Here is a 16,233-nt window from a genome sequence, read left to right on the forward strand (position 1 = left end):
TACGTGCAGTCAAGGATCTTTGTACACTCTCTAGATCTGCGATTTCGCCTGCTTTGAACGGAGATGTTAATGTACAGCAGTATTCCAGCCTAAAGAGAACAAGTGATTTGAAAAGGATCATCATTGGCTTGGCATCTCTCGTTATGAAAGTTCTCATTATCTATCCTATCATTTTCTTTGCACTTATGATCGTGGCACTGTTGTGATCCTTGAAAGTGAGATCCTCAGACATTACTACTCCCAGGTCCCTTACATTATTTTTCCGCTCTATTGTATGGCCAGAGTCTGTAGTATACTCTGTTCTAGTTATTATCTCCTCCAGTTTTCCATAACGGAGTAGTTGGAATTTGTCCTCATTGAACATCAGATTGTTTTCTGTTGCCCACTGGAAAACTTTGTTTATATCTTCTTGGAGGTTAACCGCGTCCTCAGCAGATGACAGCCTCATGCAGATCCTAGTATCATCCGCAAAAGATGATACGGTGCTGTGGTGTATATCTCTGTCTATATCTGATATGAGGATGAGGAATAAGATGGGGGCGAGTACTGTGCCTTGTGGAACAGAGCTCTTCACTATGGCAGCCTCCGATTTAACTCTGTTGACCATACTCTTTGTGTTCGATTTGTTAAGAAGTTGAAGATCCATCTCACAACTCTCCCAGTTATTCCTTTAGCGCGTATTTTGTGCGCTATTACGCCATGATCGCATTTGTCAAACGCTTTTGCAAAGTCTGTGTATATTACATCTACATTCTGATTTTCTTCCAGTGCATCCAAGGCCATGTCATAGTGATCCAGTAGTTGTGAGAGGCAGGAGCGACCTGTCCTGAACCCATGTTGCTCTGGACTGTGCAGATTTTGGGAATCCAGGTGATTTGCAATCCTGCTTCTTAACACTCTTTCAAAGATTTTATGATGTGGGACGTCAGAGCTATTGGTCTATAGTTCTTAGCTAATGCTTTGCTGCCACCTTTATGAAGTGGGGCTATATCCGTTGTTTTAAGTGACTGTGGAATTTCACCCATGTCCAAGCTCCTCCTCCATAGTGTACTTAGGGCACGCGAGAGGGGTTTCTTGCAGTTCTTAATGAATACAGCTCTCAGTTACACTAAACTATCACCTCAGCTCTCAGCTTCACTGAACTATCACCTCAGCTCTCAGTTCCACTGAACTATCACCTCAGCTCTCAGCTCCTCCTCAGATCACTAGTTTCTCTCTCAGCACATCCCTCGTGAACTCACAGTTTCCAATGAATATCTTGACCTTGACAAACCGATCTTTCCCCTAGTATCGCAACCTCCATTCACACAGCTATCCTGTCCCATTCACACAGCTATCCTGTTCCATTCACACAGCTATCCTGTCCCATTCACACAGCTATCCTGTCCCATTCACACAGCTATCCTGCCCCATTCACACAGCTATCCTGTCCCATTCACACAGCTATCCTGTCCCATTCACACAGTTATCCTGTCCCATTCACACAGCTATCCTGTCCCATTCACACAGCTATCCTGTCCCATTCACACAGCTATCCTGTCCCATTCACACAGCTATCCTGTCCCATTCACACAGCTATCCTGTCCCATTCACACAGCTATCCTGTCCCATTCACACAGCTATCCTGTCCCATTCACACAGCTATCCTGTCCACATATCCTGTTCACACACAGCTATCCTGCCCCATTCACACAGCTATCCTGTCCCATTCACACAGCTATCCTGTCCCATTCACACAGTTATCCTGTCCCATTCACACAGCTATCCTGTCCCATTCACACAGCTATCCTGTCCCATTCACACAGCTATCCTGTCCCATTCACACAGCTATCCTGTTCCATTCACACAGCTATCCTGTCCACATTCACACACAGCTATCCTGTCCCATTCACACAGCTATCACACACATCTATCCTGCTATCCTGTCCCATTCACACAGCTATCCTGTCCCATTCACACAGCTATCCTGTCCCATTCACACAGCTATCCTGTCCCATTCACACAGCTATCCTGTCCCATTCACACAGCTATCCTGTCCCATTCACACAGCTATCCTGTCCCATTCACACAGCTATCCTGTCCCATTCACACAGCTATCCTGTCCCATTCACACAGCTATCCTGTCCCATTCACACAGCTATCCTGTCCCATTCACACAGCTATCCTGTCCCATTCACACAGCTATCCTGTCCCATTCACACAGCTATCCTGTCCCATTCACACAGCTATCCTGTCCCATTCACACAGCTATCCTGTCCCATTCACACAGCTATCCTGTCCCATTCACACAGCTATCCTGTCCCATTCACACAGCTATCCTGTCCCATTCACACAGCTATCCTGTCCCATTCACACAGCTATCCTGCCCCATACACACAGCTATCCTGCTCCATTCACACAGCTATCCTGTCCCATTCACACAGCTATCCTGTCCCATTCACACAGCTATCCTGTCCCATTCACACAGCTATCCTGTCCCATTCACACAGCTATCCTGTCCCATTCACACAGCTATCCTGTCCCATTCACACAGCTATCCTGTCCCATTCACACAGCTATCCTGACCCATTCACACAGCTATCCTGTCCCATTCACACAGCTATCCTGTCCCATTCACACAGCTATCCTGTCCCATTCACACAGCTGTCCTGTCCCATTCACACAGCTATCCTGTCCCATTCACACAGCTATCCTGTCCCATTCACACAGCTAACCTGTCCCATTCACACAGCTAACCTGTCCCATTCACACAGCTATTATGTCCCATTCACACAGCTATCCTGCCCCATTCACAAAGCTATTCTGCACCATTCACACAGCTATCCTGCCCCATTCACACAGCTATCCTGCCCCATTCACACAGCTATACTGTCCCATTCACACAGCTATCCTGCCCCATTCACACAGCTATCCTGCCCCATTCACACAGCTATCCTGGCCCATTCACACAGCTATACTGTCCCTAACACACAGCTATCCTGTCCCATTCACACAGCTATTCTGCCTCATTCACACAGCTATCCTGTCCCATTCACACAGTTCACCTGCCCTGTTCACACAGCTGCCCTACCCCATTCACACAGCTATCCTGTCCCATTCACACAGCTATTCTGCCTCATTCACACAGCTATCCTGTTCCATTCACACAGCTATCCTGCCCCATTCACACAGCTATCCTGCCCCATTCACACAGCTATACTGTCCCATTCACACAGCTATCCTGCCCCATTCACACAGCTATCCTGCCCCATTCACACAGCTATCCTGCCCCATTCACACAGCTATACTGTCCCTAACACACAGCTATCCTGTCCCATTCACACAGCTATTCTGCCTCATTCACACAGCTATCCTGTCCCATTCACACAGTTCACCTGCCCTGTTCACACAGCTACCCTACCCCATTCACACAGCTATCCTGTCCCATTCACACAGCTATCCTGTCCCATTCACACAGCTAACCTGCCCCATTCACACAGCTATCCTGCCCCATTTACACAGTTCTCCTGCCCCATTCACACAGCTATTCTGCCTCATTCACACAGCTATCCTGTCCCATTCACACAGCTATCCTGCCCCATTCACACAGCTCACCTGCCCCATTCACACAGCTATCCTGCCCATTCACACAGCTATACTGTCCCTAACACATAGCTCTCCTGCCCCATTCACACAGCTGTTCTGCCTCATTCACACAGCTATCCTGTCCCATTCACACAGCTATCCTGCCCCATTCACACAGCTATCCTGCCCCATTCACACAGCTATCCTGCCCCATTCACACAGCTATCCTGCCCCATTCACACAGCTATCCTGCCCATTCACACAGCTATCCTGACCCATTCACACAGCTATCCTGTCCCATTCACACAGCTATCCTGTCCCATTCACACAGCTGTCCTGTCCCATTCGCACAGCTAACCTGCCCCATTCACACAGCTATCCTGCCCCATTTACACAGCTCTCCTGCCACATTCACACAGCTATTCTGCCTCATTCACACAGCTATCCTGTCCCATTCACACAGCTATCCTGCCCCATTCACACAGCTATCCTGCCCCATTCACACAGCTATCCTGCCCCATTCACACAGGTATACTGTCCCATTCACACAGCTATCCTGTCCTTAACACACGGCTGTCCTGCCCCTAACACACGGCTATCCTGCCCGTAACACAAGGCTATCCTGCCCCTAACACACGGCTATCCTGCCCCTAACACAAGGCTATCCTGTCCCTAAAACACAGCTATCCTGTCCCTAACACACAGCTATCCTGTCCCTAACACACAGCTATCCTGTCCCTAACACACGGCTATCCTGTCCCTAACACACGGCTGTCCTGTCCCTAACACACGGCTATCCTGTCCCTAACACACGACTATCCTGTCCCTAACACACAGCTACCCTGTCCCTAACACACAGCTATCCTGTCCCTAACAAACAGCTATCCTGTCCCTAACACACAGCTATACTGTCCCTAACACACGGCTATCCTGTCCCTAACACACAGCTATCCTGTCCCTAACACACGGCTATCCTGTCCCTAACACAAAGCTATCCTGTCTCTAACACACAGCTGTCCTGTCCCTAACACACAGCTATCCTGTCCCAAACACACAGCTATCCTACCCCTAACACACAGCTATGCTGTCCCTAAAACACAGCTATCCTGTCCCTAACACACAGCTATACTGTCCCTAACACACAGCTATCCTGTCCCTAACACACAGCTATCCTGTCCCTAATACACAGCTATATTGTCCCTAACACACAGCTATACTGTCCCTAACACACAGCTATCCTGTCCCTAACACACAGCTATCCTGTCCCTAACACACAGCTATCCTGTCCCTAACACACAGCTATACTGTCCCTAACACACAGCTATACTGTCCCTAACACACAGCTATACTGTCCCTAACACACAGCTATCCTGTCCCTAACACACAGCTATCCTGTCCCTAACACACAGCTATACTTTCCCTAACACACAGCTATACTGTCCCTAACACACAGCTATCCTGTCCCTAACACACAGCTATCCTGTCCCTAACACACAGCTATCCTGCCACTAACACACAGCTATCCTGCCCCTAACACACAGCTATACTGCCCCTAACACACAGCTATACTGCCCCTAACACACAGCTATCCTGCCCCTAACACACAGCTATCCTGTCCCTAACATACAGCTATCATGTCCCTAACACACAGCTATCCTGTCCCTAACACATAGCTATCCTGTCCCTAAGACACAGCTATCCTGTCCCTAACACACAGCTATACTGTCCCTAACACACAGCTATCCTGTCCCTAAGACACAGCTATCCTGGCCCTAACACAGCTATCCTGTCTATATCCTGTCCCTAACACACAGCTATACTGTCCCTAACACACAGCTATACTGTCCCTAACACACAGCTATACTGTCCCTAACACACAGTCCCTAACACACAGCTATACTGTCCCTAACACACAGCTATCCTGTCCCTAACACACAGCTATCCTGTCCCTAACACACAGCTATGCTGTCCCTAAGAAACAGCTATCCTGTCCCTAACACACAGCTATCCTGTCCCTAACACACAGCTATCCTGTCCCTAACACACAGCTATCCTGTCCCTAACACACAGCTATCCTGTCCCTAACACACAGCTATCCTGTCCCTAACACACAGCTATACTGTCCCTAACACACAGCTATCCTGTCCCTAACACACAGCTATACTGTCCCTAACACACAGCTATACTGTCCCTAACACACAGCTATACTGTCCCTAACACACAGCTATACTGCCCCTAATACTGTAAACACACACAGATGTTACACAGGTGTCTAATTCATCACCTCTTCTTCACTTCTTTTTTTTCCACTCTAACTCCAGCATTAATTTATTTTTTCTCACAACGTTGTTATATCCGCAGAGATGTTGATTCCTTCTTTGAGTATGACATCTGCATCCTTCCTGTCCATCTTCCCTGAGAGGTTACGTCTCCATGGTTCCTGTTAAGTTTATCTCCTAAGTATTACGTCTCCATGGTTCCTGTTAAGTTTCTCTACTAAGTATTACGTCTCCATGGTTCCTGTTAAGTTTCTCTACTAAGTATTACGTCTCCATGGTTCCTGTTAAGTTTCTCTACTAAGTATTACGTCTCCATGGTTCCTGTTAAGTTTCTCTACTAAGTATTACGTCTCCATGGTTCCTGTTAAGTTTCTCTACTAAGTATTACGTCTCCATGGTTCCTGTTAAGTTTCTCTACTAAGTATTACGTCTCCATGGTTCCTGTTAAGTTTCTCTACTAAGTATTACGTCTCCATGGTTCCTGTTAAGTTTCTCTACTAAGTATTACGTCTCCATGGTTCCTGTACAGTTTCTCTACTAAGTATTACGTCTCCATGGTACCTGTTCAGTTTCTCTACTAAGTATTACGTCTCCATGGTACCTGTTCAGTTTCTCTACTAAGTATTACGTCTCCATGGTACCTGTTCAGTTTCTCTACTAAGTATTACGTCTCCATGGTTCCTGTTCAGTTTCTCTACTAAGTATTACGTCTCCATGGTTCCTGTTCAGTTTCTCTACTAAGTATTACGTCTCCATGGTACCTGTTCAGTTTGTCTACTAAGTATTACGTCTCCATGGTTCCTGTTCAGTTTGTCTACTAAGTATTACGTCTCCATGGTTCCTGTTCAGTTTCTCTACTAAGTATTACGTCTCCATGGTTCCTGTTCGGTTTGTCTACTAAATATTACATTTACATAGTTTCTGATCATTTTAATATTTTAATATTACATTTTCAGGGTTCGTCATCAACTTCATCTCTGTGCCAGTCATCAGTGGGTTCACCTCAGCTGCAGCTATCATTATAGCTTCCTCTCAGCTCAAGCTACTGTTTGGTCTTCGTCTCAAGACCAAAGGACTGATCAACACTTGGATCAAAGTTTTCTCAAATATCCAAGATTGTCGATGGCAGGACCTGACACTCGGCCTCACCTGCATTGTCGTCCTCTTCCTCCTGAAGGTAAGAGGATCATCTTCCTCCTGAAGGTAAGAGTATCGTCTTCCTCCTGAAGGTAAGAGAATCGTCTTCCTCCTGAAGGTAAGAGAATCGTCTTCCTCCTGAAGGTAAGAGGATCGTCTTCCTCATGAAGATAAGAGAATCGTCTTCCTCCTGAAGGTAAGAGAATCGTCTTCCTCCTGAAGGTAAGAGAATCGTCTTCCTCCTGAAGGTAAGAGAATCGTCTTCCTCCTGAAGGTAAGAGGATCATCTTCCTCCTGAAGGTAAGAGTATCGTCTTCCTCCTGAAGGTAAGAGAATCGTCTTCCTCCTGAAGGTAAGAGTATCGTCTTCCTCCTGAAGGTAAGAGAATCGTCTTCCTCATGAAGGTATGAGGATCATCATTCTCATGAAGATATGAGGATCATCTTCCTCATGAAGGTAAGAGGATCATCTTCCTCCTGAAGGTATGAGGATCATCTTCCTCTTGAAGGTATGAGGATCATCTTCCTCATTAAGGTATAAGGATCATCTTCCTCATGAAGGTATGAGGATCATCTTCCTCATGAAGGTATGAGAATCCTCTTCCTGCTGAAGGTATGAGGATCATCTTCCTCATGAAGGTATAAGGATCATCTTCCTCATGAAGGTATGAGGATCATCTTCCTCATGAAGGTATGAGAATCCTCTTCCTGCTGAAGGTATGAGGATCATCTTCCTCATGAAGGTATGAGGATCATCTTCCTCATGAAGGTATGAGAATCCTCTTCCTGCTGAAGGTATGAGGATCATCTTCCTCATGAAGGTATGAGGATCATCTTCCTCAAGAAGGCATGAGAATCATCTTCCTCATGAAGGCTTGAGGATCATCTTCCTAATGAAGGTATGAGGATCATCTTACTCATGAAGGCATGAGAATCATCTTCCTCATGAAGGTGTGAGGATCATCTTCCTAATGAAGGTATGAGGATCATCTTACTCATGAAGGCATGAGAATCATCTTCCTCATGAAGGCTTGAGGATCATCTTCATCATGAAGGTTTGAGGATCATCTTCCTCATGAAGGTTTGAGGATCATCTTCATCATGAAGGTTTGAGGATCATCTTCCTCATGAAGGTTTGAGGATCATCTTCATCATGAAGGTGTGAGGATCATCTTCATCATGAAGGTTTGAGGATCATCTTCCTCATGAATGCATGAGGATCATCTTCCTCATGAAGGCATGGGGATCATCTTCCTCATGAAGGTAAGAGGATCATCTTCCTCATGAATGCATGAGGATCATCTTCCTCATGAAGGTAAGAGGATCATCTTCCTCATGAATGCATGAGGATCATCTTTGTCTTGAAGGAATGAGGATCATCTTCCTCATGAAGGTATGAGGATCATCTTCCTCATGAAGGTATGAGGATCATCTTCCTCATGAATGTATGAGGATCATCTTTCTCATGAAGGAATGAGGATCATCTTCCTCATGAAGGTATGAGGATCATCTTCCTCATGAAGGCATGGGGATCATCTTCCTCATGAAGGTATGAGGATCATCTTCCTCATGAAGGTATGAGGATCATCTTCCTCATGAAGGTATGAGGATCATCTTTCTCATGAAGGAATGAGGATCATCTTCCTCATGAAGGTATGAGGATCATCTTCCTCATGAAGGCATGGGGATCATCTTCCTCATGAAAGTATGAGGATCATCTTCCTAATGAAGATACGAGGATCATCTTCCTCATGAAGGCATGAGGATCATCTTCCTCATGAAGGTATGAGGATCATCTTCCTCATGAAGGCATGAGGATCATCTTTCTCATGAAAGCATGAGGATCATCTTCCTCATGAAGGCATGAGGATCATCTTCTTCATGTATGTATTAGGATCATCTTCCTCATGAAGGCATGAGGATCATCTTCCTCATGAAGGAATGAGGATCATCTTTCTCATGAAGGCATGAGGATCATCTTCCTCATGAAGGTATGAGGATCATCTTTCTCATGAAGGCATGAGGATCATCTTTCTCATGAAGGAATGAGGATCATCTTCCTCATGAAGGCATGGGGATCATCTTCCTCATGAAGGCATCAGGATCATCTTCCTCATGAAGGCATGGGGATCATCTTCCTCATGAAGGAATGAAGATCATCTTCCTCATGAAGGCATGGGGATCATCTTCCTCATGAAGGCATGGGGATCATCTTCCTCATTAAGGTATGAGGACCATCTTCCTCATGAAAGTATGAGGATCATCTTCCTCATGAAGGCATGGGGATCATCTTCCTCATGAAGGTATGAGGACCATCTTCCTCATGAAGGCATGAGGATCATCTTCCTCATGAAGGCATGGGGATCATCTTCCTCATGAAGGTATGAGGACCATCTTCCTCATGAAGGTATGAGGATCATCTTCCTCATGAAGACATGAGGATCATCTTCCTCATGAAGGCATGGGGATCATCTTCCTCATGAAGGTGTGAGCATCATCTTCCTCATGAAGGCATGAGGATCATCTTCCTAATGAAGGTAAGAGGATCATCTTCCTCACGAATGCATGAGGATCATCTTCCTCATGAAATAATGAGGATCATCTTCCTCATGAAGGCATGAGGATCATCTTCTTCATGTATGTATTAGGATCATCTTCCTCATGAAGGCATGAGGATCATCTTCCTCATGAAGGAATGAGGATCATCTATCTCATGAAGGCATGGGGATCATCTTCCTAATGAAGGTATGAGGATCATCTTTCTCATGAAGGCATGAGGATCATCTTTCTCATGAAGGAATGAGGATCATCTTCCTCATGAAGGCATGGGGATCATCTTCCTCATGAAGGCATCAGGATCATCTTCCTCATGAAGGCATGGGGATCATCTTCCTCATGAAGGAATGAGGATCATCTTCCTCATGAAGGCATGGGGATCATCTTCCTCATGAAGGCATGGGGATCATCTTCCTCATTAAGGTATGAGGACCATCTTCCTCATGAAGGTATGAGGATCATCTTCCTCATGAAGGCATGGGGATCATCTTCCTCATGAAGGTATGAGGACCATCTTCCTCATGAAGGCATGAGGATCATCTTCCTCATGAAGGCATGGGGATCATCTTCCTCATGAAGGTATGAGGACCATCTTCCTCATGAAGGTATGAGGATCATCTTCCTCATGAAGGTATGAGGATCATCTTCCTCCTGAAGGTATGAGGATCATCTTCCTCATGAAGGTATGAGAATCATCTCCCTCATGAAGGAATGAGGATCATCTTCCTCATGAAGGAATGAGGATCATCTTCCTCATGAAGGCATGGGGATCATCTTCCTCATGAAGATATGAGGACCATCTTCCTCATGAAGGTATGAGGATCATCTTCCTCCTGAAGGTATGAGGATCATCTTCCTCTTGAAGGCATGAGGATCATCTTCCTCATGAAGGCATGAGGATCATCTTCCTCATGTATGTGTGAGGATCATCTTCCTCATGAAGACATGAGGTTCATCTTCCTCATGAAGGTGTGAGGATCATCTTCGTCATGAAGGCATGAGGACCATCTTCCTCATGAAGGTATGAGGATCATCTTCCTCATGAAGGCATGAGGATCATCTTCCTCATGAAGGCATGAGGATCATCTTCCTCATGAAGGTATGAGGATCATCTTCCTCATTCATGAAGGCATGAGGATCATCTTCCTCATGAAGGCATGAGGATCATCTTCCTCATGAATGTGTGAGGATCATCTTCCTCATGAAGGTGTGAGGATCATCTTCCTCATGAATGTGTGAGGATCATCTTCCTCATGAATGTGTGAGGATCATCTTCCTCATGAAGGTGTGAGGATCATCTTCCTCATGAAGGTGTGAGGATCATCTTCCTCATGAAGGTGTGAGGATCATCTTCGTCATGAAGGTGTGAGGATCATCTTCCTCATGAAGGTGTGAGGATTATCTTCCTCATGAAGGTGTGAGGATCATCTTCCTCATGAAGGTGTGAGGATCATCTTCGTCATGAAGGCATGAGGACCATCTTCCTCATGAAGGTATGAGGATCATCTTCCTAATTCATGAAGGCATGAGGATCATCTTCCTCATGAAGGCATGAGGATCATCTTACTCATGAAGGCATGAGGATCATCTTCCTCATGTATGTGTGAGGATCATTACTCCTCATGAAGGCATGAGGATCATCTTCCTCATGAATGTGTGAGGATCATCTTCCTCATGAAGGCATGAGGATCATCTTCCTCATGAATGTGTGAGGATCATCTTCCTCATGAATGTGTGAGGATCATCTTCCTCATGAAGGTGTGAGGATCATCTTCCTCATGAAGGTGTGAGGATCATCTTCCTCATGAAGGTGTGAGGATCATCTTCCTCATGAAGGTGTGAGGATCATCTTCCTCATGAAGGTGTGAGGATCATCTTCCTCATGAAGGTGTGAGGATCATCTTCCTCATGAAGGTGTGAGGATCTTCTTCCTCATGAAGGTGTGAGGATCATCTTCCTCATGAAGGTGTGAGGATCCTCGCATTATCTTTGAAAATGTTAAATGACTTTTTATTAAATTTCGTCCACCTGTACATCCACAGATCCTCTTATTATGTCTTATTATGTCTTATTATGTCTTATTTATGTCTTATTTATGTCTTATTATGTCTTATTATGTTTTATTATGTCTTATTTATGTCTTATTTATGTCTTATTATGTCTTATTATGTCTTATTTATGTCTTATTTATGTCTTATTATGTCTTATTATGTCTTATTATGTCTTATTTATGTCTTATTTATGTCTTATTTATGTCTTATTTATGTCTTATTTATGTCTTATTTATGTCTTATTTATGTCTTATTATGTCTTATTTATGTCTTATTTATATCTTATTTATGTCTTATTTATGTCTTATTTATGTCTTATTTATGTCTTATTTATGTTTTATTTATGTCTTATTTATGTCTTATTTATGAATTATTCTGTCTTATTTATGTCTTATTCTGTCTTATTTATGTCTTATTTAAGTCTTATTTATGTCTTATTTATGTCTTATTTATGTGTTATTTATGTCTTATTTATGTCTTAATCTGTCTTATTTATGTCTTATTTATATCTTATTTATGTCTTATTTATGTCTTATATATGTCTTATTTATGTCTTATTATGTCTTATTTATGTCTTTTTGATGTCTTATTTATGTCTTTTTGATGTCTTATTTATGTCTTATTATGTCTTATTTATGTCTTATTTATGTCTTATTATGTCTTATTTATGTCTTATTTATGTCTTATTTATGTCTTATTTATGTCTTATTATGTCTTATTTATGTCTTATTTATATCTTATTTATGTCTTATTCTGTCTTATTTATGTCTTATTTATATCTTATTTATGTCTTATTTATGTCTTATATATGTCTTATTTATGTCTTATTTATGTCTTATTCATGTCCTATTTATGTCTTATCTATGTCTTATTTATGTCTTATTATGTCTTATTTATGTCTTATTTATGTCTTATTTATGTCTTATTTATGTCTTATTCTGTCTTATTTATGTCTTATTTATATCTTATTTATGTCTTATTTATGTCTTATATATGTCTTATTTATGTCTTATTTATGTCTTATTTATGTCTTATTTATGTCTTATCTATGTCTTATTTATGTCTTATTATGTCTTATTTATGTCTAATTTATGTCTTATTTATGTCTTATTTATGTCTTATTTATGTCTTATTTATGTCTTATTTATGTCTTATTATGTCTTATTATGTCTTATTATGTCTTATTTATGTTTTATTTATGTCTTATTTATGTCTTATTTATGTCTTATTATGTCTTATTTATGTCTTATTTATGTCTTATTTATGTCTTATTTATGTCTTATTTATGTCTTATTTATGTCTTATTTATGTCTTATTATGTCTTATTTATGTCTTATTTATGTCTTATTTATATCTTATTTATGTCTTATTTATGTCTTATATATGTCTTATTTATGTCTTATTATGTCTTATTTATGTCTTTTTTGTCTTATTTATGTCTTATTATGTCTTATTTATGTCTTATTTATGTCTTATTATGTCTTATTTATGTCTTATTTATGTCTTATTTATGTCTTATTTATGTCTTATTATGTCTTATTTATGTCTTATTTATGTCTTATCTATGTCTTATTTATGTCTTATTATGTCTTATTTATGTCTTATTTATGTCTTATTTATGTCTTATTATGTTTTATTATGTCTTATTTATGTCTTATTTATGTCTTATTTATGTCTTATTTATGTCTTATTTATGTCTTATCTATGTCTTATTTATGTCTTATTATGTCTTATTTATGTCTTATTTATGTCTTATTTATGTCTTATTATGTTTTATTATGTCTTATTTATGTCTTATTTATGTCTTATTTATGTCTTATTTATGTCTTATTTATGTCTTATCTATGTCTTATTTATGTCTTATTATGTCTTATTTATGTCTTATTTATGTCTTATTTATGTCTTATTATGTTTTATTATGTCTTTTTTATGTCTTATTATGTCTTATTATGTCTTATTATGTCTTATTTATGTCTTATTTATGTCTTATTTATGTCTTATTTATGTCTTATTATGTCTTATTTATGTCTTATTTATGTCTTATTTATGTCTTATTTATGTCTTATTTATGTCCTATTTATGTCTTATTTATGTCTTATTATGTCTTATTATGTCTTATTTATGTTTTATTTATGTCTTATTTACTCTTTATTTATGTCTTATTTATGTCTTATTTATGTCTTATTATGTCTTATTTATGTCTTATTATGTCTTATTTATGAACTTTAGCGTGTCAGCGTGCCTCGTTGTGCTCCCGGTTTTTCTGGTGTTTTCACGGTCGCTCTTACGTGCTAGAACTTTAATTTGTGTCATCAATCCTATACGATACATCCCTCTAGCGCCTGGAACCAATCTTGGGCGGAAAACATTATATACTGAGTAAAAAAAGGAGAATTAGTGTGCACTTCCTAGCAGAGTTTACTGCCAGAGGGGAATCATAGGCCTGTCCCGTGTGGAAAAATAATAATATTGAACTTTGTGTCAGAGGAAAGAAAGTCTCCCTGAAAGCATTGAGTATACATAGTGTATAGTGTATACTACAGTGGCTCCCTAGTATATTGATGATAAAGGCTAAAGTGTCATTTGAAAACAGGTGAATTTGTAAATGAAGTGATAAGCCTATAGAGGCAGGTGCCAGAAGTCGCCAGAAACTTACCACAGGTCAGCTGTTTTTAATAATCTTCCTGGCCTGCTAGTGTACTCGCATATAATCTAGTGATACCAGTGAATAGCAGAATACAGTGTTGTAGTAGCAACTAACCAGTATTATAATGGTACTTAGTGGAGTGGAGTGACTTTCATTAGTTTCTTTTTTCTTGAAATACCAGACGTTACTGTGAATTTCATATAACTGTAGTTACCAGCGGTCGCAATATACACAACGAGAAGCAATTATTACTACAGAAAAAGCGCCCTTCCTCCAAAATTTGCACCAGTCAACTATAGTGATAATATAGCATTTATTGTGGTGGAGACGGAAAAAAAAAAAAAAATAGAGAAGCTAGATACAGCGATTGATAAACAAAGGTGGAGGCTCGACCGTTCGTCATTGTAGGAGTGCCAGCAGTCACCGGCTCTTCAACACGCAAGTTATACTTTTGTATCAATCAAATCACATATTACTCGGGTAGATAATTTCCAGTAGATCCTTCATGTGTTAGCTCAAATCACCGACCAGTATGGTTTAAATAAGTGACCCACTGATCAGATCAGATAGACTGGTCCGAACCCTTGACTGGTCCGAACCCTTGACTGGTCCGAACCCTTGACTGGTCCGAACCCTGGACTGGTTTCAAACGGTTTCGTTGTGCACCACCTAGCAGGTTATTAATAGAATATTCAAGAGGTTGCTAGTAGAATTGCAGTAAATCAACCATTCAAATCATTATGAAGCTGTGTGTAGTCTGTGGTCAGTCAAACAAACGGGCTTCCACATGCATAAATTGTCATTTCTGTGGAAATTGGTGTCACGCCCCTTGTGCAGATATCCAAGAACTAGCTACAAGCAGTATTAAAACAGGGAAGTGTTTTTGGGTATGCCCAAATGAGATAAATCTGTGGACTAAAATCACAAGGGTATTAAAAGAGGTCAACATCAAAGCTGCTTTCATAGAAAACCTGGAAGCTTTCTACAACAGATGGGAACATAAAAAGTCCGGGCTGAATGGTACTGCCCTTGATACTGGCCATGTAGTCAGAAACTGTAAGGCTGGAGATGATGTCCTGGTAGTCAGTAAATGGGGGGCTGATAGTGCTGTCCTGGGAGACAGTAATGGGGAAGCTGGAGGTGCTGTCCTGGGAGACAGTAATGGTGAAGCTGGAGGTGCTGTCCTGGGAGACAGTAATGGTGAAGCTGGAGATGCTGTCCTGGGAGACAGTAATGGGGAAGCTGGAGATGCTGTCCTGGGAGACAGTAATGGTGAAGCTGGAGATTTTGTCCAGGTAGTCGGGAATTATACGCAGGAAGGAATACATATGAATGACCGCATAGGGGACAGGAGCCATAGTAGGGAAACAAGTGTAGTCAAAGATAAGATAAAACCAATATTGCAAACTAGAAATACCGCAGGAAATAGCAAACAAGAGGACTCCACTAGCAATAGTGAGGATATATTACCAAAAACAAATGGTGGGAGCTCCATTGTTGGTGCTAGGGAGGATAGAAGTAAGACAGGGAAACATGCACCAACAGGGAATACAGTCACAGAAACCCAAGGCAAACGGAAACCAAGCCTGTGCACATACTATGCAATCGGTATCTGCTGGCATGGGAAATCTGGAAAAACAGATGGGACGTGCAACTATGACCACCCTAGGAAATGCCATGCCCATATGACAACAGGAAAATGCAAACTCCCTTCCTGTAAGCTTTTTCACCCTGAACTGTGTACCTCTTCAGTACAGGAAAGACTGTGCTATAACTTAAATTGCCAGGCATACCATCTAAAGGGGACAAAAAGATACAAAACATCCAGGCCATGGGAAAACCTGGGTAGCCACAGCCACTCAAGAGGGAGAGGTTTTTTAGTGCCAGGAAGGAAAAAAAACTGGCAGGAAATGGCAGAAATCGTACACCAAATCCAGTCATTCCTGGAGTGGAACCACAGTCGATGGCCTCCACTCCAAACCAACAGATACAGATACTAA

At 41.6% G+C, this 16,233-nt stretch overlaps 1 protein-coding gene across 1 annotated transcript in view; it reads left to right on the forward strand.

Annotated features, from left to right (window-relative positions):
• The window catches only part of LOC128693118 (sodium-independent sulfate anion transporter-like), a 98,665-nt gene that overhangs the window by 39,902 nt on the left and 42,530 nt on the right, over positions 1–16,233 (forward strand). The window contains exon 5 of the mRNA XM_070089549.1: positions 6,800–7,020. Within this exon, the coding sequence (XP_069945650.1) occupies positions 6,800–7,020 (221 nt within the window). The remainder of the gene's footprint in view (positions 1–6,799; positions 7,021–16,233) is intronic.

The sequence above is a fragment of the Cherax quadricarinatus genome, chromosome 28, assembly GCF_038502225.1.
Source record: "Cherax quadricarinatus isolate ZL_2023a chromosome 28, ASM3850222v1, whole genome shotgun sequence".
NCBI classification, from domain to species: Eukaryota; Metazoa; Arthropoda; class Malacostraca; order Decapoda; family Parastacidae; genus Cherax; species Cherax quadricarinatus.